General features: G+C 57.7%; 2 protein-coding genes and 1 long non-coding RNA gene across 5 annotated transcripts; 2 read left to right on the plus strand and 1 right to left on the minus strand.

Annotated features, from left to right (window-relative positions):
• The first annotated feature begins 573 nt into the window (after positions 1–573).
• Positions 574–14,688, plus strand: RPRD2 (regulation of nuclear pre-mRNA domain containing 2). 2 transcript variants are annotated; one of them, XM_027444600.3, is made up of 11 exons: positions 574–1,247; positions 3,241–3,370; positions 4,536–4,636; positions 5,906–5,983; positions 7,269–7,321; positions 7,910–8,036; positions 8,743–8,918; positions 9,517–9,802; positions 10,158–10,433; positions 10,748–10,951; positions 11,638–14,688. In XM_027444600.3, exons 1-11 carry the CDS (start codon positions 998–1,000, stop codon positions 14,388–14,390), a joined length of 4,434 nt encoding a protein of 1,477 aa, XP_027300401.3. In that variant the 5' UTR covers positions 574–997; the 3' UTR covers positions 14,391–14,688. The 2 variants fall into 2 exon arrangements, with proteins under 2 accessions (XP_027300401.3, XP_071884125.1); XM_072028024.1 differs by lacking the exon at positions 5,906–5,983.
• Positions 14,689–15,523: 835 nt separating this feature from the next.
• Positions 15,524–18,156, minus strand: LOC113839887 (uncharacterized). 2 transcript variants are annotated; one of them, XR_005260992.2, is made up of 3 exons: positions 18,021–18,156; positions 16,760–17,123; positions 15,524–16,109 (listed from the first exon to the last, which is right to left on the minus strand). It is a non-coding gene; the product is annotated as an uncharacterized lncRNA (long non-coding RNA). The 2 variants fall into 2 exon arrangements; XR_003492531.3 differs by lacking the exon at positions 18,021–18,156 and having other exon boundaries at positions 16,760–17,317.
• Positions 17,460–23,653, plus strand: TARS2 (threonyl-tRNA synthetase 2, mitochondrial). The gene is made up of 18 exons (XM_038167846.2): positions 17,460–17,610; positions 17,702–17,889; positions 18,045–18,168; positions 18,545–18,666; positions 18,756–18,873; positions 18,967–19,031; positions 19,153–19,231; positions 19,334–19,480; positions 19,600–19,698; positions 19,984–20,150; positions 20,252–20,414; positions 20,504–20,641; positions 21,060–21,137; positions 21,281–21,381; positions 21,806–21,907; positions 22,344–22,416; positions 22,522–22,636; positions 23,463–23,653. Exons 1-18 carry the CDS (start codon positions 17,551–17,553, stop codon positions 23,609–23,611), a joined length of 2,088 nt encoding a protein of 695 aa, XP_038023774.2. The 5' UTR covers positions 17,460–17,550; the 3' UTR covers positions 23,612–23,653.
• The last annotated feature ends 282 nt before the right edge of the window (positions 23,654–23,935 follow it).

The following is a 23,935-nucleotide window of genomic DNA, read 5'->3' on the forward strand; positions in this document are numbered from 1 at the left end:
TAATAAAGTTTCCCTAATAAAGCTTCTGGTAGGGCAAGGCTTCCTAATAAGGCTCCCCGGTAAAGCATCCCGGTACAGCTCGGTGTCCCGGTAAGGCTCCCCGGTACGGCTCGGTGTCCCAGTAAAGCTCCCCAGTAAGGCACGGCTCCCTAATAAAGCTCCCTAGTAAAGCTTCCCGGTAAGACACGGCTCCCCGGTAAGGAAAAGCTTCCTCATAAAGCTCCCCGGTACGGGAAAGCCTCCTCACAGGGCTCCCCGGTGAGGCGCGGCGTCCCGGTAAGGCTCCCCGGTAAGACCCCCATTAAGGCACAGCCCCCCGCTAAATCTCCCCGATAGCTCAGATTCGGCTTCCCGGTAGTGTTAAGCACCCCGATGAGACCCCATTTCCCGGTGGGCCTCCCCGCTCCGCCTCCTCTCCGGGTCCCGTTTCCCTCAGCGCCCGCCCCTCTCCCCCCCTCCCCTCCCGCTCTGGCGGCGGCCGCCATTTTGTGGCGCGGGGCAGGCCGGGAGCCCCTCAGAGGGGGCGGGGGCGCGCAGGGCGCATGCGCAGCGCGTGAAGGGGCCGGAGCTGAGGGGGGGGGCGGGGGGGGGGGCGCCGTGTGAGGGAGCCTGGCACAAAATGGCGGCGGGGGGGCGGGCGCTGCTCTCGGGGGGGGCCGCCGCCGACTGAGCGGCTCCGCCGCCTCCTCCCCGCACATCCCCGGCCCCGGGGGGGGGGCTTCGGGGCTTCAGGGGGGGCCCCTCCGGCCGTCCGCGAGCCCTTTGGGTTGAGGTGTTTTGAGGCGGCTTCGTCAGCCGCAGCCTCTCCCCGCCCGCCCGCCCAGCGGTGAGGGCCGCGGCGGCGTTTTTGGGACCCCCCCCTCCCCCAGGGGGGAGGCGTGAGGGGGGGTAAAAGAGGAGGCTGCGCTCACCCCCCCCACCCCCCCTCACGGCGGGCAGCGGCCGTTGAGGCTCCGCCGAGCGGCCGAGGCCCCGCCTGGGCGAGGAGGGCAGGAAGATGGCGGCGGGCGGCGGCGGCAGGGCCTCGTCGTCTTCCTCCTCCTCTTCCTCGGCCGCCTCCTCCTCCTCGTCCTCCTCCTCCTCCTCGGCGTCGTCTTCAGCCGGCGCCCTGGAGGCCTCGCTCGACAGAAAGCTGCAGGCGGTGACCAACACCATGGAGTCCATCCAGGGCCTCTCCTCCTGGTGCCTGGAGAACAAGCGGCACCACAGCACCATCGTCTACCACTGGATGAAGTGGCTGAGGCGCTGTGAGTGCGGCCCCGGGGGTGGGGGACGCCCCCTTCCACCCCCCCCACCCCTATTCCCTTCCCTCTTTCCCCCTCCTGGGGGCTCCCACCCGAAAAAAAAACAAAAAAAAAATCCCCAGGGTTGAGGGTCCTGAGGGGATGGGGACAGCCCTGAGGGGGGGGGGGGGGGGGGGATTGGGGCCTTGTTGTGGGCTCGGGGCTGGTGTCCTTGGGGGGGGCTCTGTGCTGAGGGGGGTCCCCAAGGTGATGGGGTCCCTGAGTTTGTAGGGTCCCTGTGTGGATGTGAGGGCAGAGCGGGGTCCCCAGCCCCATAATCCAGCCCCAGCCGCTTGCCCCATGGGCAGGGGGCAGCTTGGAAGGGGGGGGGGGGCTGGAGCTGTGGGGTCGCCCCCCTGGGTTCCCAACCCAATTCAGGAATCGAGCTGCGATCTGGCGGCCTCTGAGGCGTGATTACCCGGAGATATTCCGGCCTTGAGTAGCTCCTGGGTGAGCTTTTTGCTTAGAATCGCAGCTTTGTGCTTTAAAATTAAAAAAAGTGGTACCTTGGGCCTCCGAAATCCTGCCCGCGCTCGCCTCGCTTGCGGTGCGTTGTTGTGAGGGATGTGGTCATGGGGCTCAGGCGGCGTCACCGTCCCGATCCCTGGAGCAAGCGGCCTGCCAGAGGCATAAATGTTAAAAAATTTAAGTGCTGGGGGTCCAAATTCCCCTTTGGCAAACCCCAGCAGCAGGCAGGCTGCCAGAGGGGGGGGGGGGGAGATGTTTTCCCAGCCCTAAATAAGGCTGAGCTCCCCGCCTCGCCGCTGCGTGGACGCTTGTGTGGTGCTGTGGGAGCCCAACCGGGCTCTGTGGGGCCGTGGAGGTGATGGCAGTGAGGGATGAGGGCAGCAGAACAGCCCCCGGCTCCCTCCCCGTGCTCGGGGACGTGCAGAGCTGCTCCTCCTGCTGCCACCCAAGCGTTTTGGTCCTCGGCCCGAGATCCCTGAGCATCTCGCCGTGGGTCAGGCTCAGCGTGACCCGGCTCCAAATTCCCTGCCCGCATCTCAGAGCAGCTTTTCCTTGGCCTGGACCCTCGCTTCCAGCATTTTTTCTCGTTTTTCTTCCTCAGAGCTCCTGTCCCCCCTCGGTCACAGCGCTGAGACCCTTCCCCATGCCCCGTGGCTGCAGCATTTGGCTTTCTGCACACAGCTTCTGCACAGCTCCCCCGCTCCACAGAGCTCCCAAAGCCCTTTTTCTACCCTCTCGCTCCTGACACTGCCCCTTCCTCTCATTTGGTCTCCTTTATTAGCCTTTCTCTTGCTCCCAAGTTCATCAAAATCCATTTAATTGCTCTCTTTCGGAGGCTGACACTCTGCTCCTGCTCTGCCAGCTCCCGGTCGCCGCCAAGCTCTTAGCTCCCCCTGACCCGTTGGGACCGACGTGGGCTTTTCTTTGTCATTATTATTATTTTAATTTATTTTCTTCTTGGTGACTTCAAGGCCGGAGTGCCATGGGCAGGACGAATTGGGGCAGAAAGCGAAGAAATGGGGGAAACGAAGCACTCAGGAGGCTGCACGGGGTTAAATGTGATTATTCTTAGAAAATCGTGCAGCTCCAGAGCTTCAGGGGCCCTACGAGCCCCACGCTCCAGCAGCTGACCTCCTAGTGCTGGCTGCTGCCGCTCCTTCTGGTGCTACCTTCCTCTTGTTTAGGGGATGGCACAGAAATTGTGGTTTTTTTGGGGGGTGTATATCTGTGTTCTTGCTGTGCCCGAGTCAGGACAGGGGCCTGACGTTATTAGGAACGACATTTATTTTTGGGGAGAGCTGGAAGTGAGGTGGCTGGGAGCCGTCCCCTGTAGCTCCTGATTTCTCCCGTTAGTTTGGGCTTGCTGCTAGACAGAATGGCTGCAAAACGAAAAGCAGGAGCTTAAATCACATCAGAAGCGCCGTGGGCACGGCTGCTTTTACCTGGGGATGAACCTGAACGTTGTTTGTGTGTTTGTTTTTGCTTTCAGCCGCCTTCCCTCATCGCCTGAACCTTTTTTACTTGGCCAACGACGTGATACAGAACTGCAAGAGAAAAAACGCCATCGTGTTCCGCGACACGTTTGCAGAAGTGCTCCCCGAAGCTGCTTCGTTAGTGAAGTAAGTAACGGCGCACCACAAGCGTTGGCATCCCCAAAAACCTCCTCCCTGAACGTCTCCTAACTCTAGAAACGTTAGCAAAACGTCACGGATTGTTCCTGTTGGGTTCAGCCCTTTAAAACCCTTCGTTTTGAAGGTGTTATTTCGTGCCCTCGTGCTTGCAGACACCAGTCCTGCTTTCCCGAGGCCACTCGGCGTGCTAAAAATGCTCCGGGGCTGTGGTGTGAAGCTCGGGGCTGTGACACCGAGAGCTGTGCCCATCCTGGGGGCTGCCAGGAGGGCGTGTGGCTGCCTTTTGGCCCCCGGGGGATCTCGTTCACCCTCAGGTTCTCAAATATCCCTATCTACGGGTACTCAAAGTCAGTCTTTAGTCCAAATTTGGGGTTAGAAATGATAATGTGGGAGAAATCACAGTGAGCTTGCTGCTGCTCTCTGGTGTGGGGATGTGATTTGGCCATCCCCCGTTGCCAAAGGCTTTTCTCGGGGGCTCCAAGCCCAGGCAGCCGCCGTTCCCATCCTCTCTTCATCCCCATCAGAGCTCCTCATTCCCTGCTCGAATCCTCCAGGGCAGCTCTTCTGGATCCGAGCAGGGTTCAGATGATGTTTTAACTCCCTGAGCTGATTTTGCTAGGCACAGAAAGGCCACGGGAGCAGAGAGCAGTGGGCGAGCTCGTCTTCTGGAGGAATCCCCCACCACTGATAATTTATTGCCCAGGAAATTGTCTGAAGCAGCTCCTCTTCCCTGGGAAGAAACCAATCCTGCCTCCTGCCCCTGAGCAAACACGTTTTTCCAGGGCATCTGTACAGAAAGCTGCTTTGGAAGAGTAACAAATTATTTTTCCCCTGAAAAAAGGCTTCAGAGGAGCCCTGTTGCTGCTCTTACTGCTCTGAAACCACTTAATTTTGCCCCAAAAGGCATGTCTGTGGCCCTGATCCGCTACAATTCTGGCGTGTTTGTGTGCCTGACTTCAAGCAGGCTGCAGCTAGGACACCTTGGAGAAGCATTTCCTCACCTGGATAGGCAACTTCCTGCTTTGAAGGGTCTTGGGAACTTGATTTTAACCTAGAATTACTTTGCTCTTTTTAGAATCATGAGAAATTGGTGTGTGTGGGGGGGAAAATAATAATAATTAAAAAAAAAAAACAATCTGCTCTTCTCTTTCAGGGATCCGTCAGTTTCCAAATCTATAGAAAGAATCTTCAAAATCTGGGAGGACAGAAATGTGTACCCCGAGGAAACTATTCTGGCACTAAAAGAAGCTCTGAGTAAGTCATTTGCCCTTTTTGGTTCTTAACTTACCAATGCACATGCAAGTTTGATCTGGTTAAAGACTACTCCTGATGCCAGAGTGAAATGCCTTTGTCACGTGTGTGCTCTTTCTACCCTTGCACAGAGCCAAAAGGAAAGGTAGTGAGGTGTGAGGGGCACAGAATTTGTCTGTTTCGTGCTTGTACCTAAAGACAGCTCTGAATCCTTTAAGGGAAGCTGGAGTTGTTCCAGCTGAGAGCAAAATCCGCGTGGATGTGAAGTGGTCTTGGAAATCCCGAGCGTTGTGCCCCAGGAGAGGCTGTGTCTGCCTCTTCCTTTGAGCACGAGCCCTCTTACACCTGAACTGAGCCTTGGATGTGATGGAGGTGTGAACAACAAAGGTGGTTTTGTTCCTCTCCACTCAGTTTTAGTGCTAAGCTGTAGTTACTGATATTTGTCACGTAGGAAACCGGCTGAAAGCAAAGCTGGAGGCTGAGGTAGCCTGATTGTGCTCACCGAAACACTCTGCTTAAAAACTGAAATCACTAACACTGACCTGGAAGCGTGTGTAGTCAGGTAAAACCAGCAATTAAGCCAGCACAATTAGCCAAAGATAAGTGAATGAACTTACCTCGAAAGAAATTAGACCCCGTTTGTGCTCTGTTTGGTTACGTCAGTAACAGCCAAAGGAGCTGCAGGAAATCCTTGCCTGTGGTTTCGAAGGGCCAGCTGTAGTTGTTGCAGAGAGATCCAGCACCCTGGGCTCAGATTTTGGCACACGGAGAGTCTGTAGTTGAGCACTGCATGTGGAGAAGTGAGGTTTGTGCATCCATTAGGAAACCTGGAGCTTCTGTAACTTGAAATGTGTTTCTGATCACTTGCAGATCAGGTGTGATGTCTGTTTTTTCAACTTGCATTGCTTGTCTGTTGAATGCTAATTTCCTAAAAGCCTACCTAAAGGGCAGTTATAAAACTAAACCACTTTTTTTTTAGATGCATTGTGTTTTTCCTTTTTATTTTGGTCATTACTGTGATTTTTGAACTGTATTAGTGCAAGGGCAAACAGAAACTTGATTTAAAAATGGAAGACCATCCCGCAGGTTGCTGTATCCCTGAGTAAACTTAGGTTCTCTTGGGCATCCAGCAGCTCATCGAAGGAAGTTGGTCTAGGTATTTTAAAACAAATTTCTGTTCACTCTTTTTACCATACAACCATATGGCACCAAAAACCAGATTCTTAAAGGAATCCCATAATGCCAGACTGCAAAAACTGAAATGTTTTCCAGGTACCACTTTCAAAACTCAGAAGCAGCTGAAAGAAACTCTGAACAAACAACCGAATAAGCCGTGGAAGAAATCTCAAAGTAAGGAACCAATGTGAACTCTCTGAACTAATATAAAAATTGCCTTCTTGAGGAACAGAAGAAAGGCTAGCCCTAAACGGGCAAAGTACCTGGACTAAAATACGAGCCAGCATGCACCTTCCAGGCTTGTAAAGCTCCTTACAGACTAATATGTAAAGTGCCAAGGAGTTGTTGCTAGAGAACCACTTTTTTAAAGGAATGAAGTATGAAAAAAAAGACTTGAGAGCAGAGAGTAGAGGAAAGATCAGGTGAAACCTCTTGGAAACTGGCGTTAGGCTATGCAGAGATGGAGAGAAGACAGACAGAACCCTGCGCTTGGGCAGCAGGAAGGCGTGGTGGACAGGACCTTCATGTTCAGGAACACATCTTCACCAGCAAGCTAGATGCTAGAATAAAAGCAACCTGCAAGCTGGCAGTGCAGATAACGAACTTTGCCATCCAACATTCCCAGGAGTGCAGTCTAGCTGGAAATGCATTTCTCACAGGCTAATCTCAGTGTACACTGAAGCCCCGAATGCAAGATGATGGAAGGGTAGGGCTAAGATGCAGCACGTGCCTGCTGGTACCGGTGCTGAGAGCAGAAGGTTAACGAAAGGGCTTGGAAGCTTTTATTACTTGGCTAACACCACAAGCTGCTTTCCCCAACCAAAGTGCATTCAGCATGGATGAAGGATGTAGCCTTTCACTTCAGCTCACACTTTTCTCCTCTTTTGTCCAGAAACAAATGGATTTAGCGTCTTTTGATGATGGGATTCCATCCGTCCCGTTAGTGAGGTGTCAGAGTAGGGGTGTAGGATTTTGTTGAGAGCTTGGTTAAGCCCCATAATTAGGAAAGAGAGACCCCATCTGAAGGAAATAATGAGCTGTGTGGTAGCTCCAAGTCTGGCATTTAGGAAATCTTATTACCTTGTAGGGAAGTATATTTATCAGTCACCTGATAAAGCTCCTAGATCAATGTTTGCAGGGACTTGTCTTCCCAACAGCAGAGCTGGAGAAGGTAACGCACAGCAAACTTGTGTAGCACGTAAAAAAAATGAAGTATTAGTCTGATTTGTTGGCCACCATCACAACCTAGCTGTACGTGACCGTGTCCGGTTTAGATAACGAAAAGCCAGAGCACTGAGGGACATCCGTGTGGAGGGCAAGCTGCAAGGAATAACAGCAGCCTGCGAGCCTTTTGTTGAGTTTTGTTGAAATGTTTTTGATTAGAGCTGCCTGTTGTGACTTTTGATTAGCATCGAGCTGCGATTCCTCGTTTCTTTATACTTTTTCTTTATCCCAACAGCATCCACCAACCCAAAAGCTGCTTTGAAGTCCAAGATTGTCGCTGAATTCAGAGTAAGTCTGCAAGTGGAAATGTTCTGTTGTGCTAACCTCTGTCCTTGGGCTGTCGCTTTTCTGTCTTACGTCCACCAGCAGCATAAGCTTGATCAGCAGCTCTGGTATCCAGTGTCTTTTTGTTTCTTGGTGCTGTTGGCTGCTGGGCATTTCAGCTGTGAGCCTTGTTTAGGGCTAGTAGCGAAAAGTGCAGCTTGGGGTGGCGGAGGAGATGGTGGCAATAAATTCTTCTAGAATACTCCCCTGGAAGGAGCAAGATCCGTTGCAGAAATGCATGCTCACTGCTGAATGTAATGATTAAAAAAAAGTCCTGTCCCTGTTCTTAATCATCACAGCTAAGCCAGGAGACCTGTAGAAGTGCCAGCCCTGCCTAAACCTCTGTCAGCTGATCTGGTGGACTTCAGGTTCAAAATCCAGAGGTTTCCCTAGTCTATTTCTGCAGTAGCTTTAACTCAGAAATGAATTAAATTAATTGAGAAGAAGCATTGCTTGTTGCTGAAGTAGATCTGCGACGTTAGCTTCATGAAGCAGGGGGATCTGTTCCGCAGGATGTGATGAGGATGCTTCTCTTCTTTGATTTTTTTTCAGCCCCAGTCTCTCATTGACGAATTGCTGTTGTATAAGCGCTCAGAAGACCAGATAGAACTGAAAGAGAAGCAGCTCTCCACTATGCGAGTGGATGTGTGCAGCACTGAAACACTGAAATGCTTAAAAGGTAAAGATAGCATCTGATGTATAAAAACTGCTGTCATGAAGGAGGCACAAATACATGCTCTGAGATGTCACAACTCGTACTTTCTGTTGAGCCTTAAGCCAGAAATCGGACTCTGTGCAGTTCAGAATAACTAAACAGGTGCCAAAAATACTTAATTTGGGCCTGTATGTAGAAACGATCATGAAGGAAGGACAGAACTCCAGATCTTTGCCTCTTCCCAAACAGAAGGGGGCTCTCTGGTTAATAGAAACAGCAAAACGTTACACTTCTGCCTTTATTTATCATTAACCACAAACGAGTTGGAAAACAACAAGGACTGCTTGCAGCTTGGCCTCTTGCAGTGCCTTTAACAGGTTGATGACAGCCTGTTTCTCGTGCAGCCGATCTCCTCATGCACCAGAGGGGTGATGTGTGTCACTTTACACTTTCAGGATGCTGCAGTGGTGTTTTGATGCCACGGTATCGCCCCACATGCAGCCTGCTTAGCGTGGTACATGAATGCTGCTTGCTGCCTCGCTTTGCATGCACAGGGCAGGGCTTTGTGGCTGCTGATCCATGAGCAGAACAGTTTGGGGAGCAAAAACCCCACTGTGCGTGGGGTTTCCTGTCTCAGCTCCCCACTCACTGCTCTTCAGGGGACACTTCTGAGGGTGATGTCCCGTTTGGTGGATGACAGCTGACCTGCACAATGTTATTCTCCTTCTAGACAAAACAGGAGGCAAGAAGTTCTCCAAGGAGTTTGAAGAAGCGAGTTCAAAGCTCGAGGAGTTTGTAAACGGCTTGGACAAGCAAGTGAAAAATGGCCCCTCGCTAACTGAAGCCCTCGAGAACGCTGGTATATTTTATGAAGCGCAGTACAAGGAAGTCAAAGTCGTAGCCAACGTAAGTGTGATTTTCCTCAGCCTTCCTCGTGTGGACTGACGTTTGCCTGTATTTTGCTGGGTAAACTGGAGGCTGAAAAATGCATCCTCTGTCTGTTTGGGAGAAGGAGATGCTACAAAATTCCTGGGTCAGAGGCTGAGTTTGCAGAACCTTGCACATTGCTGCAATTTCAGCTCCTCTGCATTCCTAAAAGGAGAAATAGTTGCACTTAGTCTAACAAATCCTAAATTCTGGAAACCACACGAGGTGTTGTAGTCAGGATGAGAACTAGATGAGCAAACTGAGAGAATTCGGTACAGCATTGTAGAAACAGAACAAACAACCCTCCTCCCAAAAAAAGAACAACAGAAACAGTAGCTCATTTGTTTTGTATGAAAATTGTTTTTAGTAACTGGAAACAGCTTTTATCTTCCCCTTCTTATGCGTTCCTTGCTCTGCAAGTCAAAGCTGAGATCTTACTGCAAGGTTCTCAGAGTAGGGTACGGATAATTGGAAATGGAGATGGTTTTCTCAGGATGTGTTCTGCTTTGGTTAGAGAAGTAATTGAGGCATGTTGTCTTCCGATAAAAGCCTCAGTTCAATGTCTGTTCCTTCTCAGGCTTACAAAACGTTTGCTAACAGAGTGAGCAATCTGAAGAAAAAGCTGGATCAGCTGAAAGCAACGCTTCCTGATCCAGAGGAGTCTCCTGTCCCCTCCCCGAGTATGGACGCCCCATCTCCAACGGGCTCCGAGTCCCCCTTCCAGGGGATGGGGGAGGAGGACAGCTCACGTTCTCCAGCAGTGGGAAACCGCAAGACGGCGTCTCCAGAACCTGTGACAGATAATCGGGACGTGGAGGACATGGAACTGTCTGACGTGGAGGACGATACGTCTAAAATCATTGGTATGTTCTGCGCGAGCAGCGGTGGGACTGCGTAGAAATTGAATCTGCCCAAAACACCCTTTGCAAACCTCATTGGGGAGGGAGAGCAGGTGCAAAACCCTCGCTGGGCTGTGGACGGCGCACTTGAGTTGCAGTCTGCACCACTCCTCCAGCCCCAGCAGAGAAGTTGTGAGCTGCCTGGGATTGTTTCCCACTCCCAAACCACTCCCCAGAATGCTTTTTAGATAACCTCAGGGAGTCAGACTCAAATTCCCTGCCCGGTGTTAAATGAAGATCACATTGAAAAAAATCTCATACCCTAAATAACCCTTAAAGGACAGAGAGATAATTCTGGGCTTCTTCTCCCTTGCTGCAGTGGAGGAGAGGAAGGAGAAGCAGGCTGCTCCACCTTCAGCCCCTGTGAAGGCTGAAAATGCCCCGAAAGTGGCGCCAGCCACCGCTGCTGTCAGCACAACCTCGGTGACGGTGACAACGCCCGCCCAGACTCCTCCAACTCCTCCAGCTCCCAAGGTGGTGAGCGCGGCGCCCGTCCCTCCATCGCCAGCGCTCGCCTTGCCAAACCTGGCGAACGTCGACCTGGCAAAGATCAGCTCCATCCTCAGCAGTTTAACTTCTGTCATGAAAAACACAGGTGAGTGCTGAAGTGGTCCCGGCGCAGGTGCTTGCCTTTGAAGAGCTGACGGTGGAGTTTTCCCTCTGTAATCTTTTAGAGCCAAGTTGTCACAAAATAATTGTCGCAAAATAAACACGATTGAGTTATTGCTTAAAGATTGAGTTATTGCTTAAAGATTGGCTCGGTCTCTCTGACACAACTCTTGGCTTCGTGAGCCTCTCCTTGCTCACGCTCACTGGAACTCTGCTGTGGTTTTATCTGTGGGAAACGCAAGCCAAAAAAGCTCCTCTTAACGAATCAACATAGGTGAGCGGTGTGTGCTTCCATCCTAGGTGTCAGTCCTGCATCAAGACCTTCTCCAGGAACCCCGACAAGCCCAACAGCTCTAACTAGTGGCCTGAAGACTCCTGTCCTGGGGACTCCGTCTGCTCCTTCAAACCCGTTAGCAAATATTCTCTCCAAAGTGGAGATAACTCCTGAGAGCATTCTGTCTGCCCTCTCCAAAACCCAGACTCAGACTGCGCCAGCACTGCAAGGTACTGGGGTGGATTTTGAGTGAATGTCTTAACGGTGCGTTCCACGTCAGCGTTGGCGCTGACACGTGCTGCTCTGCAGCCCTACAGCAAAAGTGAGGGGAGAAAACGCTTAATTGAAACGTGTTAAATTTTTTGGCAAACAATAGATGACCTCCTCAGGTAACAGAAGTGTTGAGCGGTGTTTTATTACCTTCCTGTACATCTTCACGTTTCTGACGTGACCGTTGGGCATTTTTCCCGGAGCACTTCATGGAATAACAGGGAGTGTGACGGGAGAGCAAATGAGGTCATTGTGGTTTCTTTGTGCTTCTGAGAGAGCTTTTCTAGTGGTTAGAGCAGAAAACTTCTCAGAGGCGCTCGTCGTGCTTCTGCAGCTCTGGTCAGCAGCGCAGCGCGCGCGCCTTTTATACTTGGCTACAAAACCAGGATGAGTTATTACTGAACTTACTCAGACGTATGTTGTAATTTTTATTTATAGGTTAATTATTGCCTCTGGCAAAAATTTGTAGCTCTGTGGGTGCTCACATTAATATTAAATGCAGCAAAATCCAGTCGTTTTCCTGGCTAAAACACGAAGTAGTTTTAAGGAACATCTGTAATATAAATGCAGGAGTCTCGCCCTTGACAGCGGTTGAAGTTCTCTTGCCTCTTACCCCCGTATCTGAACGCAGCGTTCTTTCTTCCAGGTCTGTCATCCTTACTTCAGAGCGTTGCTGGAAACACCATTCAGTCGAGCGAAGCCACCTCGCAGAGCACTTCAGCGTCACCAGCCAACACAACTGTACCGTGCGTGAAGGGAAGGAATATTCCTTCCAACACCCAGTCCTTTATATCCAAAACTTTTGGTTATTCTCCCAATTCGTCAACCGCCGAGGTTTCCTCGACTTCAGTTACGAAGGCTCCCATTGGACATACCGCGGGGCTTTCAAGTTCCAGTTTTAAGCCGCCAACCAATTCCCTGGGATTCTCCAGTTCCCACCCTCCCAGTCCTTCCTCCCTTTTACCGACAGACACCTCAATGAGTCAATCCTCCGAAATTTCAAAGGCGAAGCTGGAATCGGAACCCCCCTCCCCAAGCCTGGAGATGAAGATACACAATTTCCTGAAGGGAAATCCCGGCTTCAGCGGCCTGAACTTGAATATTCCGATTTTAAGCAGCTTAGGGTCCAACATCGCAACGACGGAAAGTCACTCGGCTGACTTTCAGCGTGGTCCTACCAGCACTTCCATGGACAATGTGGACGGAACGCCGGTGCGCGATGAGCGGAGTGGGACGCCCACCCAGGACGAGATGATGGACAAGCCAACGTCCAGCAACGTTGACACCATCTCCTTGCTGTCAAAAATCATGAGCCCCGGTTCCTCTACTCCCAGCAGCACCAGGTCCCCTCTCCAGAGCAGGGACGATGGCTATCCCCAGGAGCTTTCCAATTCTGTGCACACCTACCGGCCCTTCGGCCTCGGCAGAGATTCTCCGGCCGGCATGTACAAGCAGCCTGCAGATAGCATGGAAATCCCCTCCTCTTTAATGGACTCCTCACAGGAGAAGTTTTACCCAGACACGTCTTTCCAAGAAGATGAAGATTACCGTGACTTCGACTACTCCGGGCCCCCCCCGTCTGCCATGTTAAACCTGGAGAAAAAGCCCGCAAAGTCGATTTTGAAATCGAGTAAATTATCCGAAGCTGCGGAGTACCAGCCGGTCCTGTCCAGTTACGGACAAAGATCGCAGGATTTCAGCGTCAAGTCGTCGTTCCCTCAGTCGATGAGGTCTATCCTCGATCAGAGCGAGAGCTGCGACCCGCTCTCGACATCTCCAGGGATGTACGGGAGCTACGGGCTGCGGGGCAACGACTCCACCTCGGATGGTTCCCCTTCGCCCAGTAAGAACGACGTTTTTTTCGCACCCGATTCCAATCACAACAATTTACCGAAACCCGTGGTGCACTCGGGCCTCTCGCAGAAGCAATACCCGGACTCGCCCCACTCCATTCCCCACCGGTCCCTTTTCTCCTCCCAAAGCCCCGCGGGCAGAGCGGCCGCGACGGGCGTGGACAAATCGTTGGGATCTTCCATTTCCGCCACGTCCACAATGGAGTTCAAGAACATGCTGAAGAACGCCTCGCGTAAGCCCTCCGAGGAGAAGCATTTCAGCCAGATTTCTAAAAGCGGCTCCAACGAAGGGGTCGGCTTGTCCAGCCACGGCCAGGCCGGAGGGGCCAAAGGCGAGCAGCAGCAGCAGGAGGAGCACTACCGCATCGAGACCCGGGTGTCGTCGTCCTGCTTGGATTTACCCGACAGCACCGAGGAGAAGGGAGCCCCCATCGAAACTCTGGGCTACCACAACGCCTCGAGCAGCAGGGGCATGTCCGGAGAGCCCATCCAGACCGTCGAGTCCATCCGAGTGCTGGGGAAAGGAAGCAGAGGCCACGGGCGAGAGGCGAGCAGGTCGGGGTGGTTCGAGATGGGCAATGCGGCGAGCGCCTTCGATAACGGGCCCTCGAGCGCCTCGGAGCTGCCCGGCATGGGGGGCTTCCAGGCGCAGTACAAGGAGCACGTGGCGCCCTTCCAGGAGAGCGTGAACAATTTCCGAACGAATAACTTCAGCCCCGCTTTCGACCACCACATGCCACCTCCCATCCCGCCTCCTCCCCTGGAGCACGGGACTCCTTTCCAGAGGGATCCCGTCGGCCCTCCCCCGGGCCCCCCGACCGCTCCCCCCAAGGATCACGGCAGCCTCTTCCCGCGGGATCACTCGGTCCCCCCGCACCTGCCGCCCGTGGATCACACTAACCCCTTCTCGAAAGAAACCTCCTCTCCCCTCTCCCTGCCCCACGGCGTGCCCCCGCCTCCTTCCGTGGAGCACACCGGGGTCCCCTTCCCCGCTCCCCCGCCGCCCCCCGTCCCCGGGGAGCACGCCGGCGTCCCCTTCCCCACGCAGCAGCCTCCGCCGACCGGGGAGCACGGCGGGGTGCCCTTCCCCGCGCCCCCCATCCCCGTGGAGCACGGCGGCGGCGGCGCCTTCGCCAAGGAGCACGGTACCGTTCACCAAGGGACGCTGAAGGAGCATTTTAACGTGCACCCGGGACCCAGGGAGGCGACGGCTCAGCCCCAGCGGGACCACGGCGGCGGCGCTGGTGGTGGCGGTGGCGGCGGCGCCCCCCTGGGCCGAGTGCGTGAAGCCGTGGGGCTGGGGGGCTCCCTCTCCAGGGAGCAGCAGCTGGGGCCCGCCCGCAGCGTCACCCCCATCGGCGCCGCTCACAGAGACACTGCCAACCGCGGCGGGATGATGGTCAGGAACCCGCGGGCAGACTTCAGGCCCAGGGAGCCCTTCCTAAACAGAGACCCCTTTCACAGCCTGAAGAGGCCCCGGCCGCCTTTCGGGAGGGGATCCCCCTTCTTTGCACCAAAACGCCCCTTCTTCCCCCCCAGGTACTGAAGCAGACGCCCATCTCTTGAGCGAAGGTATTCGGACATTGTAGAGAGCAGGGGAGTAGCGCTTTCACTTGGTTTTTCCTTTTTTTTTTCTCCCCTTTTTCCCTTTCCCTCCCTCCCTCCTGAAGAGCCCCCGTAACACTTTTCCTAAATTAAATGTTCTGTATTTTTTGGTTGTTTATTTCCTAAGCCACCCAGTTGGTGCGAGACTAGAGAAAAAAAAAATGTTTTAACGAAAAGAAGTATTGCTGTTGTAATAAAACTTCCAGTAGTAGTCTAAACAAAAAAAGAGATAAAATGCGCGATGTTGGGATCTTTTTTTAGCTAATTACCAAATTCGCCTCCCGAGCCCTCGCAGCCCGTGTCAGACCACAAGGAGAGGTTGGGGGCAGGAGCTCTGCTGCTGGTAGGGAAGAACGAAGGGTCCAAGCGCTTTTCTGCGGTGATGGAGACCCCAACCACCCCAAACCACCCCAAGCAACCCCTCCTGTGCCTTTCCTGGGGGCGAGTCCCCTCCACCGACACCCCCAGGCTCTGCGGGGCGTCCTCCCCCCGACCGCTTCTCTGGCTGGCAAAAAAAAACCACAACAAGCCCCCGCTCGGTGGCTGCCCCAGGAATCTTGACCTTGGTCTGCTTTCGGACAGTGGGCTCCGGCCTGTGCGCTCCCCAGCATCTCCCGCGCAGGTTTTGGCCCCAAAAACCAACAAATCGGGAACTCTCCAGTGGCCAGCGTGTTCCCTGCACCCACCTGGCCGCAGCACCCTCTGCACGGCCGCGGCTCGTGGCAGCCCCCGTGCTCACAGCCCCTTCCGTGGAGCTTAACCCCCTTTGGAAAAACCCCTCTGGTTTGTTTTTTTTTATGTTTGTTTGTGTTTTTTTTCCCCTTTTTTTTGTTTTTTGTTTTTTTTCCCCTGGGAACACTGTTTGACTTTCTCTGTGTGTGTATATATAACCGCTTTTTAATGCCATCTCTGATTGTGTGAAACTCACAGGCTGTAAGCTGAGAGACAGAACCTGCATGCGGAGGAATGGGGACGAGGCCGGGCCCCCTGCTCCCCGCGTGCTCTCCGCGGGGACGGCCCTGCCGCCGTGTGCGCAGGGGGCTTTTATATGAAGTCGGAATTTTACTTGATTAATTTTTATTTTATTTTATTTTATTTTTAGTTGGTAGAATTCATTACCTATATGTTTGATAAAGGTGTAGGGTTAAATATCTACATAAAAATTGCAAAAAAAAAGAGCAAGTGGCAGAGCATTTCTTTGTTGCGTGTGCTCGGGCTGTGCTTTATTTAACGCAGAGGGGGTGCCCGCGAGGAAGCTGTGAGGTTTTGGACGGGGACCTGGGCGAAATGCAGCAGGGAAGAAGCCAACGAGGGACGTTCAGAGGCACGAGGGGCTGGAGAGGAGAGGAGCTCGGGGCTGCTCGTCCTTTCCCTGTGCCCCAAACCCTTCGACGCCCGGCTCCGACCGCTGCAGGTCATCTCCGTGTCCGGGTTTAGGGTCTGGCCTCCAACCTGCAGCCGTGTGGGGACAGAGCCAGCGCTATCTCCCACCACCTTTTCCCTCTAGATACGAGAATGTGAATGATTTTTCTGCTGCTCTTGCTTCAAGTGGTGATTTCCGAGTCCAGCTGGGTTCGGCTGGGAGGTGAGGGTGGCCGCTCGCCGGCCTCCTGCTGCTCCGCGGTGGCTTTTGAGGTCAGATGAAGTGAAAGGACTCGTGCTAAGGCAAAAAAAAATAAACACAAAACATTTTAAGAGTGGAAGCTGCGAGGTTTTTCTGTTTGGAGGTTTTTCCATTTTCCTCTCTGCTGTTACTTTAAAATAGCAGAGGCCCCACTGTACATATGTAAAAACCACCCGGTGATTTTGGGGACGTGAAGGCGTTTGCTTTTCCTCCCGCGTCTGAGATTTCAACCCCCGTTAACCAGACTTTCACTTTTTGTATTTCACCTGACACAGAAAAGAAATGAAATAAACGTGTATTTTTTAAATAAAAGCATGGAGCTGTGTGTCTCCTCACGGCCACGGCTCGCCTGCGGGACCGAAAGGCCGGATGGACACACGGACACCCACCACACCGTTGGATAATGTGAATAATGTGCGTCTTTTTTTTCTTTTTGATGATTTTTGTTTGTTTTTGTTGTTTTTCTAAACCCTGCAGAATAACCAAGCGTGCTCGGAGGCCGCAGGGGGGTGAGCTGCTGTCATTCCCAAACCGCTGTAAATACCGCCTGCTTTTTTTTTTTTTTTTTTCTTTCCCTGTGCCTGTAAAGATGAGCGGGGGTGCGTGGGGTCGGGGGAGAGGAGGCGGTGATGAATCCGCAGATCATTTTGAAAAATGTGTATTAATACATTTAATAAAACACCTACTTCGGCTGGTTTCACACTCTTCTTTACCGGGGCCTTCTGCTTGCCTGTGGGGGCCGCTGGGCTGCTGGTGGCTGCTCCCAGGCCTCTGCTCTCCGCTGCTGCTCTTCCTCCTCCTCCTCATCCTCCTTCTCCTCCTGGGTTTCCCCTTCCCAGGATCTGAGGGCACCCAATTTTCCTGTCCCCCGTGGGCTGGAGATGAAGCACGGCCACGCTGAGGATGAGTGGAGTGAGCATCGATGTGGGCTTGTACCCCAAAACGGAGGCTGCTGCTACGGCTTCGTCCCCACAGCACCCACGTGCAGGATCCTCAGACCTCAGCCTACAACAGGGTGAAGCCTTTGGAGAAAGAGGGGGCTCCCAGACCCTATAACAAGAAGCCCCCCAAAATTTTGGGGGTCCCAGAGTGGGGGGAGCCAAGGCGAGGAGTTGGGGCTGCTTCTGGGTGGGCTACAGGGGGGCTTCTGGTGGGTGGCTGGATGGGATTTGGGATGCAGGAGAGCAAAATGGGGGTGTTTTGGGGTCTGGAGGATTTGGGGCGTTTTGAGGTAAAGCTGGAGGCGGGGACTCAAAATGGCGGCGTTTTGGGGTCGGCCTCCCGCGGTCCTAAACCTTTTGGGGACCCTCAGAAGGGGCCCAGCCCCCGGTGGCGGCCGGGCTCGGGGCCTGAACCGGGGCCTAGGCCCGGATCGGAGCCGGGGGCTGGGGTGGGAGCGGAGCCGGGGAAGCTGAGCCCGCCCCGGGGAGGGCCCCGGCGTCCTCCCGCTGCCGGAAGGGGCGGCCCAGGCCCCGCCATGCCGCCGGCCCTCACCGGGGGGCGGCTGCTGCTGGGGGCAGCCCCTCGCCGCTACCGGGTGCGCCGAGCCCCGTGTTCGGGGTGGGGGGGTCCCCACCGGGGGGCTCCCCCATCACCCTGACCCCCCCCCCCCCGGGTTCTCCCCGCAGCCCCAGGTCGCCGAGCGGCTGCGGCTTTTCCAGCAGCTCCAAGATGCCCGGGAGAGGAGGGCTGGGGGCGATGCCGACGGGGGGAGCCCCCCAGTGGGGACCCCCATCCGCATCGCCCTGCCCGGGGGGCGCTGCCTGCATGGCCGGGCCCTGCAGACCACCCCGCGGCAGGTGGCCGAGCAGTTGGGGTACGGCATTGGGGGGTCCCCCCGAATCCCCCCTTATCCCCCTGGATCTCCCCGGGTCTCCCTGGATCCCCCTGGGTCCCCCCGGTTCCCCCGTCCCGCTGCCGGGCTCCTTTCCCACCCCCCCATCTCACGATGTCCCCTCCTTGTCCCCGCAGGTCAGGCCTGGCCGCCTCGGTGCTGGTGGCCCGGGTGAATGGGGCCCTGCGGGACCTGGAGCAGCCCCTGGAGGATGACACCGAGCTGGAGCTGCTCGACTTCGCCGCGCCGGAGGGGCGGGCGGTGAGTGGGGGCTGCCACGTGGCCCCCCCAATATCCCTAGTGCCCTCACGTCCCCTCTGTGCCACCCCAATACCCCCCATTGCCCCACATTGTCCCCACATCCCCCATTTCCCCCACCATGTCCGCCCTCATTGCTCCCCGTGTCCCCCCCGATCCCACATTCCCCCGTATCTCCCACGACCTCCATGTCCCCTGTGCCCCCTGGGCTTCCCCCAATAGCCCCCATGCCCCCCACACTCCCTTTTTCCCCCATGTTTTTCATTCCCTTGCTGTTCCCGATGCTCCCCACGCTTCCCGTGTCCCCCACCACACACCCTGTGTCCCCCGCGCTTCCCAACATCTCCCGTGTCCCCCCCGTGTCCCCCCGTGTCCCCAGGCTTTCTGGCAGTCCAGCGCCTTCGTCCTGGGAGCGGTGCTGGAGCAATTCTACGGAGCCACCCTCTGCAGCACCGTGGCCACCGAGGATGGCTTCTTCTGTGACGCCCACATGGGGGACAGGTACGGGGCCTTCGGGACATGGGGGGCGATGGGGACGGTGCCCTGTAGGGTCCCTCCTCACACCCCGAGCTCATCCCCATGCCCCACAGGACGGTGCAGCGCAGCGAGCTGCCGGCGCTGGAGGACGCCTGCATGGCTTTTGCCCGTGCCCAGCATCGCTTCGAGCGCCTGGAGGCCACCCGCGAGCAGCTGGGGGAGCTCTTCAAGGTGAGACCCCCCCCTCGGGTGTCCCCTCCCCGAGCACATCCCACTCGGAGCTGGTGGAAACCTCTGCCACCCGCCTTGTTCCCCCCCCCCCAGCACAACAGCTTCCAGCTGCAGCGCATCCAGGAGGAGGTGACGTCCCCCACGGCCACCGTCTATCGGTGAGCGCCGGGTGTCCCGGGTGACATCCTTGGGCTGTTTGGGGCAGGGCGGTGACACGGCCGCCTGCTGTGTCCGTCCGTCCATCTGCCGTGTCCGTTTGTCCGTCTGCCACCCTCGCAGGTGCGGCCCCCTGCTGCAGCTCTGCCGCGGCCCCCTCCTGGGGCACACGGGGCTGATCGGGGCCCTCCGTGTGCTGACGGTAAGCTCAGCGGGACGGGGGACGCGGGGCTGGTTGGGGACCCAGCCATCCGGGTTCCCTGATGCCGCCCCCCTCCCCTTTTGCTCCCTTCTCTCCCCGCAGAGCTCGGCTGCTTTTTGGGGGGACCCCACGGAGCGCCGCTCGCTGCAGCGCGTCGCCGCCGTCGCCTTCCCCAGCACCCAGGAGCTGGAGGCCTGGCAGCGGGCGCAGGACGCGGCCGCTCTCCGCGACCACCGCCGCATCGGCCGGGTGAGCCCTTGGCAAAAGCCAGGATTTTGAGCCCTGGAAAAGGAAAAGAGCCCTGGATTTTTGGGGGCTCGGATGCCGGCGTCCCCCCGTGGTGATGTTTTCCCCAACCCCCCCCGCAGGAGCAGGAGCTCTTCTTCTTCCACAAGCTCAGCCCTGGCAGCTGCTTCTTCCTGCCCCGCGGCGCCCACATCTACAACGCCCTCGTCGACTTCATCAGGGTACGGCCACAAAACCTCCCCCGAGGCCTCGGGGGCTGTCCCCTGACACCGCCGCTGTCACCGTCCCCTCCTCCGGGAGCCGCTTGGGGACGGGGCTCTGCCTCTGCCCACTGCGCCCCGACCTTTTGGGCCCCCCCATTGTGGTTTTGTGTCGGAATCGGTAGCGTTAGGCGCACGTTTGGCTCTTTTCCAACCTAAAATATTCCGTGAACGCCCTCGCCTCGCCGTGGGGGGGCCATGCAGCTCCCCCAGGGCTGGGCTGACGTCCCCACCGCGTCCCCGCAGAGCGAGTACCAAGCCAGGGGCTTCTGCGAGGTGGTGACCCCCAACGTCTTCAGCCCGCGCCTCTGGGAGCTGTCGGGGCACTGGGAGCATTACAGCGCCCACATCTTCTCCTTCAGCGCCGGCGCCGAGACCCTTTCCCTCAAACCCATGAACTGCCCGGCCCACTGGTGAGCCGAGCGCGTGGGGCTGAGCGTGGGGCGGCAGGACAGGGCTCGGCGGGGCTGACACCGCGTCCCTCTGTCCCTCTGTCCCTCTGTCCCTCCCCAAGCCTGATGTTCGCCCACCGGCCCCGCTCGTGGCGGGAGCTGCCGCTGCGCTTGGCCGATTTCGGGGTCCTGCACCGCAACGAGCCCCCCGGCTCCCTGACGGGGCTGACGCGGGTGCGGCGCTTCCAGCAGGACGACGCGCACATCTTCTGCACCCTGGAGCAGGTTTGGGGGTGCCCCCCCCGCCCCCCAAGCTTTCCCTACGCCCCCCCTGCTCCCCAAATATTTTCCTGCTCACGGCTCCCTCCCCGCAGCTGGAGGCCGAAATCGGCGGCTGCCTGGACTTCGTGCGGACGGTCTACGCCACGCTGGGCTTCTCCTTCCGCATGGCACTGGCCACGCGCCCCGACGGCTTCCTGGGGGACGCCGCGACCTGGGACCGCGCCGAGCAGGTGGGGACAAGGACTGAGTGTCACCAGGAGGTGGCTTTGTCACCGTGTCCCCCCTCCTGGCTTCGCTGTCGCATCCCCCGCGTGCTGCGTGCGTCACCTCCATGCCCCGAACCTCCTGGGCGTCCCCTCCTGGCCGTGTCCCTGTTGTTGGGGGCTGTCTGCGGTGTCCCCCTGCCCCGTGCGCGGTGTCACCTCCCCTGCTGTCACCTCCCCTGCGTCAGGTCCCCTCCGTCTGCACCCCAGCCCCACATCCCAGTGTCCCCATCCCACCCCCACCACCTCCCCGCGTGGTGCCCGGTGCCCCCCTTCCCACCTTCACCCCCCCCCCATCCTCTGCGTCACGTCCCAGTGTTCCCAGTGCCCCCCCCCCACCACGTCGTGCCCCCTCCTCACCTCCCCGTTTGCCCCCCCCCTGCAGCAGTTGGAGCGGAGCCTCCAGGATTTTGGGGAGCCCTGGGAGCTGAGTCCGGGTGACGGCGCCTTTTACGGCCCCAAGGTGAGCTTCGCCTCGCGCTGCAGGGGACGGGGGGGTCCCGAAGGAGCCCGTGGGACATGAAGGGGCCGTTTAGGACCCCCCAGGTCTGAGAGTCGGGGTGGAAAGAGCTTCACTTGCTGCCCCCCCCCCTGCTTTTTTTGCAGATCGATATCCGAATTCAGGATGCGCTGGGGCGGCATCACCAGTGCGGCACCATCCAGCTGGATTTCCAGATGCCCGAGAGGTTTGGGCTGGAGTACGCCAGGTGAGGGGGGGTTTGGGGGGGATTTGGGGATTTGGGGGGGCAGGATTGGGGATTTTGGGGGCAGGATTGGGGATTTGGGGGGCAGGATTGGGGATTTGGGGGGCAGGATTGGGGACTGGGAGGGAGATAGGGGTCGGGAGGGGTGCTCAGGGTTGGGGATGTGTTTGGGAACGGGGACAGGATTGGGGCCGGGGGGGGTGTTGAGAGGGGAGGGGGCAGGATTGGGGATGGGGGTGCTCAGGGTTTGGCGTGGGGGGGGCGCAGCTCAGGATTGGGACGGGGTTGAAGGAATTGGGGCCGTCAGAGGGATCAGGGTGGGCAGGGGGCCACCTGTGGGGTGGGGAGCTCAGGGCTGAGGCTGTGCCCGCCTGCAGCCCCCCCGGTGCTGCCCCCACCCCCCAAAAATACCTCTGTGCCCCCGCAGTGCCGCCGGGGGGGCCATGAGGCCGGTGCTGATCCACCGCGCGGTGCTGGGCTCGGTCGAGCGCATGGTGGCCGTGCTGGCAGAGAGCTGCGGGGGCAAATGGTGAGGGGCTGAGGACACCCCCCCCAAAGTCCTGGGGCATCCCAACCCCCTTGGGCACCCCCAAACCTTAGGGACACCCCCAAATCCCCAGGACATGCTAATCCCCTGGACACCCTAATCTGAAAATGCACCCCAAATCCCTGGGACATCCCAATCCCCTTGGACACCCCCAAACCTTTGGAGCACCCCCAAACCTTAGGGGCACCCCCAAATCCCTGGGGCACCCCCAACCCCTTGGCCCACCCCCACCCCTTGGCCCACCCCCATCCCCAGACCACCCCCAGCAAGCCCCAGGGGTCCCCAAACCATCCCCAATTCCCTCAGCACCCCGTCTCCCACCTCCCCCCTATCCCCCCCAACCCCCCAATCCCCCCCCATCCCCCCCCATCCCCCCAAACCCTAGGACCCCCCCTCACCTCCCTGTGCCCCCCCGCAGGCCGCTGTGGCTCTCCCCGCTGCAGGCCATGGTGATCCCACAAGCGCCCGACTGCGAGGGCTACGCCCGCGAGGTGAGCATGTGTTCCCCCCCCAGTGCTGTGTCCCCCAGTGTCCCCCAGTGTCTCCCAGTCTCTCCCAGTCTCTCCCAGTATCCCCGCTGAGCCGGTGCCCCACAGGTCCACGCGGCGCTGCGTCGGGACGGCGTGGCGGCCGACCTGGACGCCGACGCGGGCTCCACGTTGAGCAGGAAGATCCGCAGGGCACAGCTCGCCCATTACAACTTCCAGCTGGGTAAGGGGGCGCAGGGACCCCCCCCAGAATCCCTAAAGTCCCCCCCTGGTGTCCCCGTCCCCCCCCACTTGCTCCGGGTACCCCCCCCCTAGCGTGGGAGCGGCTGCGCTGAGTCAGTGGTTCCCGGCCGCTCGCCCGCCCCCGCATCCTCCTCCCGACCTGGAAGCTGAGATTTGGGGATTTGCGGGGTGGGGAGGGCCAGGAAGCGGCGGCGGGGACCCCCCCCCGCGAGGGATTCCTCTGGGAATCCTCCAGGATTCCCTACGGGGTCGAGTGGGGGGGGCCCCATGTGGGTGCGGGGAGCGGGTGCGCAGCCGGCAGGGGGCTCTGGGGACTCACAGGGGGGGCACGCACACACGGGGGGGGCACACACACACGGGGGGGGGCACACACACGCAGCGGGGGGTACACAAACACTGGGGGGTGCCCCCACTCGTGGGTGGGCTTGGGGGTGGCATTGGGGGGGGGGGCACACGCGTGGGTGCATGCACAAGGGGGGTGCCCACGGGTAGGTGCACGAGGAGGGGGCACCGTAAGCGTGCCACGAGTAAGGGGGGGTGCACAAAAGCGACGTGGGTGTGCAAGGTGTTGGGGGGGGGGCCCAGGAGGAGCAGGGGGGGGGCACAGCGTGGGGGGGGGGGGCACCCACGGGGCGTGGGCACAGCCGGGGCGTGAGCGTGTGTGCGCACGGGGGCGTGGGTGTGCACAGCGCGGGCGTGTGTGCATGCCGCGAGGGGCACCCCCTCGGGGGCCACCGTAAACCCGAAACTGCTCTCTAATCTTCCCCCCCCCTCCAAATTTTTATGTGCCCCCCCCTCTCAAACAGTGGTGGGCCGGCGGGAGCAGGAGCGCGGCACCGTCAGCGTCCGCACGCGGGACAACCGGCGGCTGGGGGAGCGCCGCCTGCCCCTGCTGCTGCAGCGCCTGCGGGAGCTGCGGGCCGCCCGCGTCCCCAACGCCGAGGAGCTCTTCTGACCCCCCCCGTGCCCCCCCCCAAAATAAAATTTAAAAAAATAATCATTAAAGTGCTGCAAAACGCTGCTGGGCTGGGTGGTTGTGGGGAGCGCCGACCTCATCCGGAGCCTCCCCGGCGATGTGAGCAGACCCCCGGGGTCCCCGGGGGGGGCAGGAAGCCTGTGTCCCCCCCCCATTTCCCATTTGCACACTTGTGCTCCCCCCATTTGCACACTCGTGCCCCCCTCCCCATTTTCACCTGTGCCCCTTCCCCATTTTCACCTGCACCCCCCCCATCTCTCACCCTGCACCCCTCCCTTTGCACACCCGTGCCACCCACCCGCA

The sequence above is a fragment of the Anas platyrhynchos genome, chromosome 26 (genome assembly GCF_047663525.1).
Source record: "Anas platyrhynchos isolate ZD024472 breed Pekin duck chromosome 26, IASCAAS_PekinDuck_T2T, whole genome shotgun sequence".
Taxonomy (NCBI): domain Eukaryota; kingdom Metazoa; phylum Chordata; class Aves; order Anseriformes; family Anatidae; genus Anas; species Anas platyrhynchos.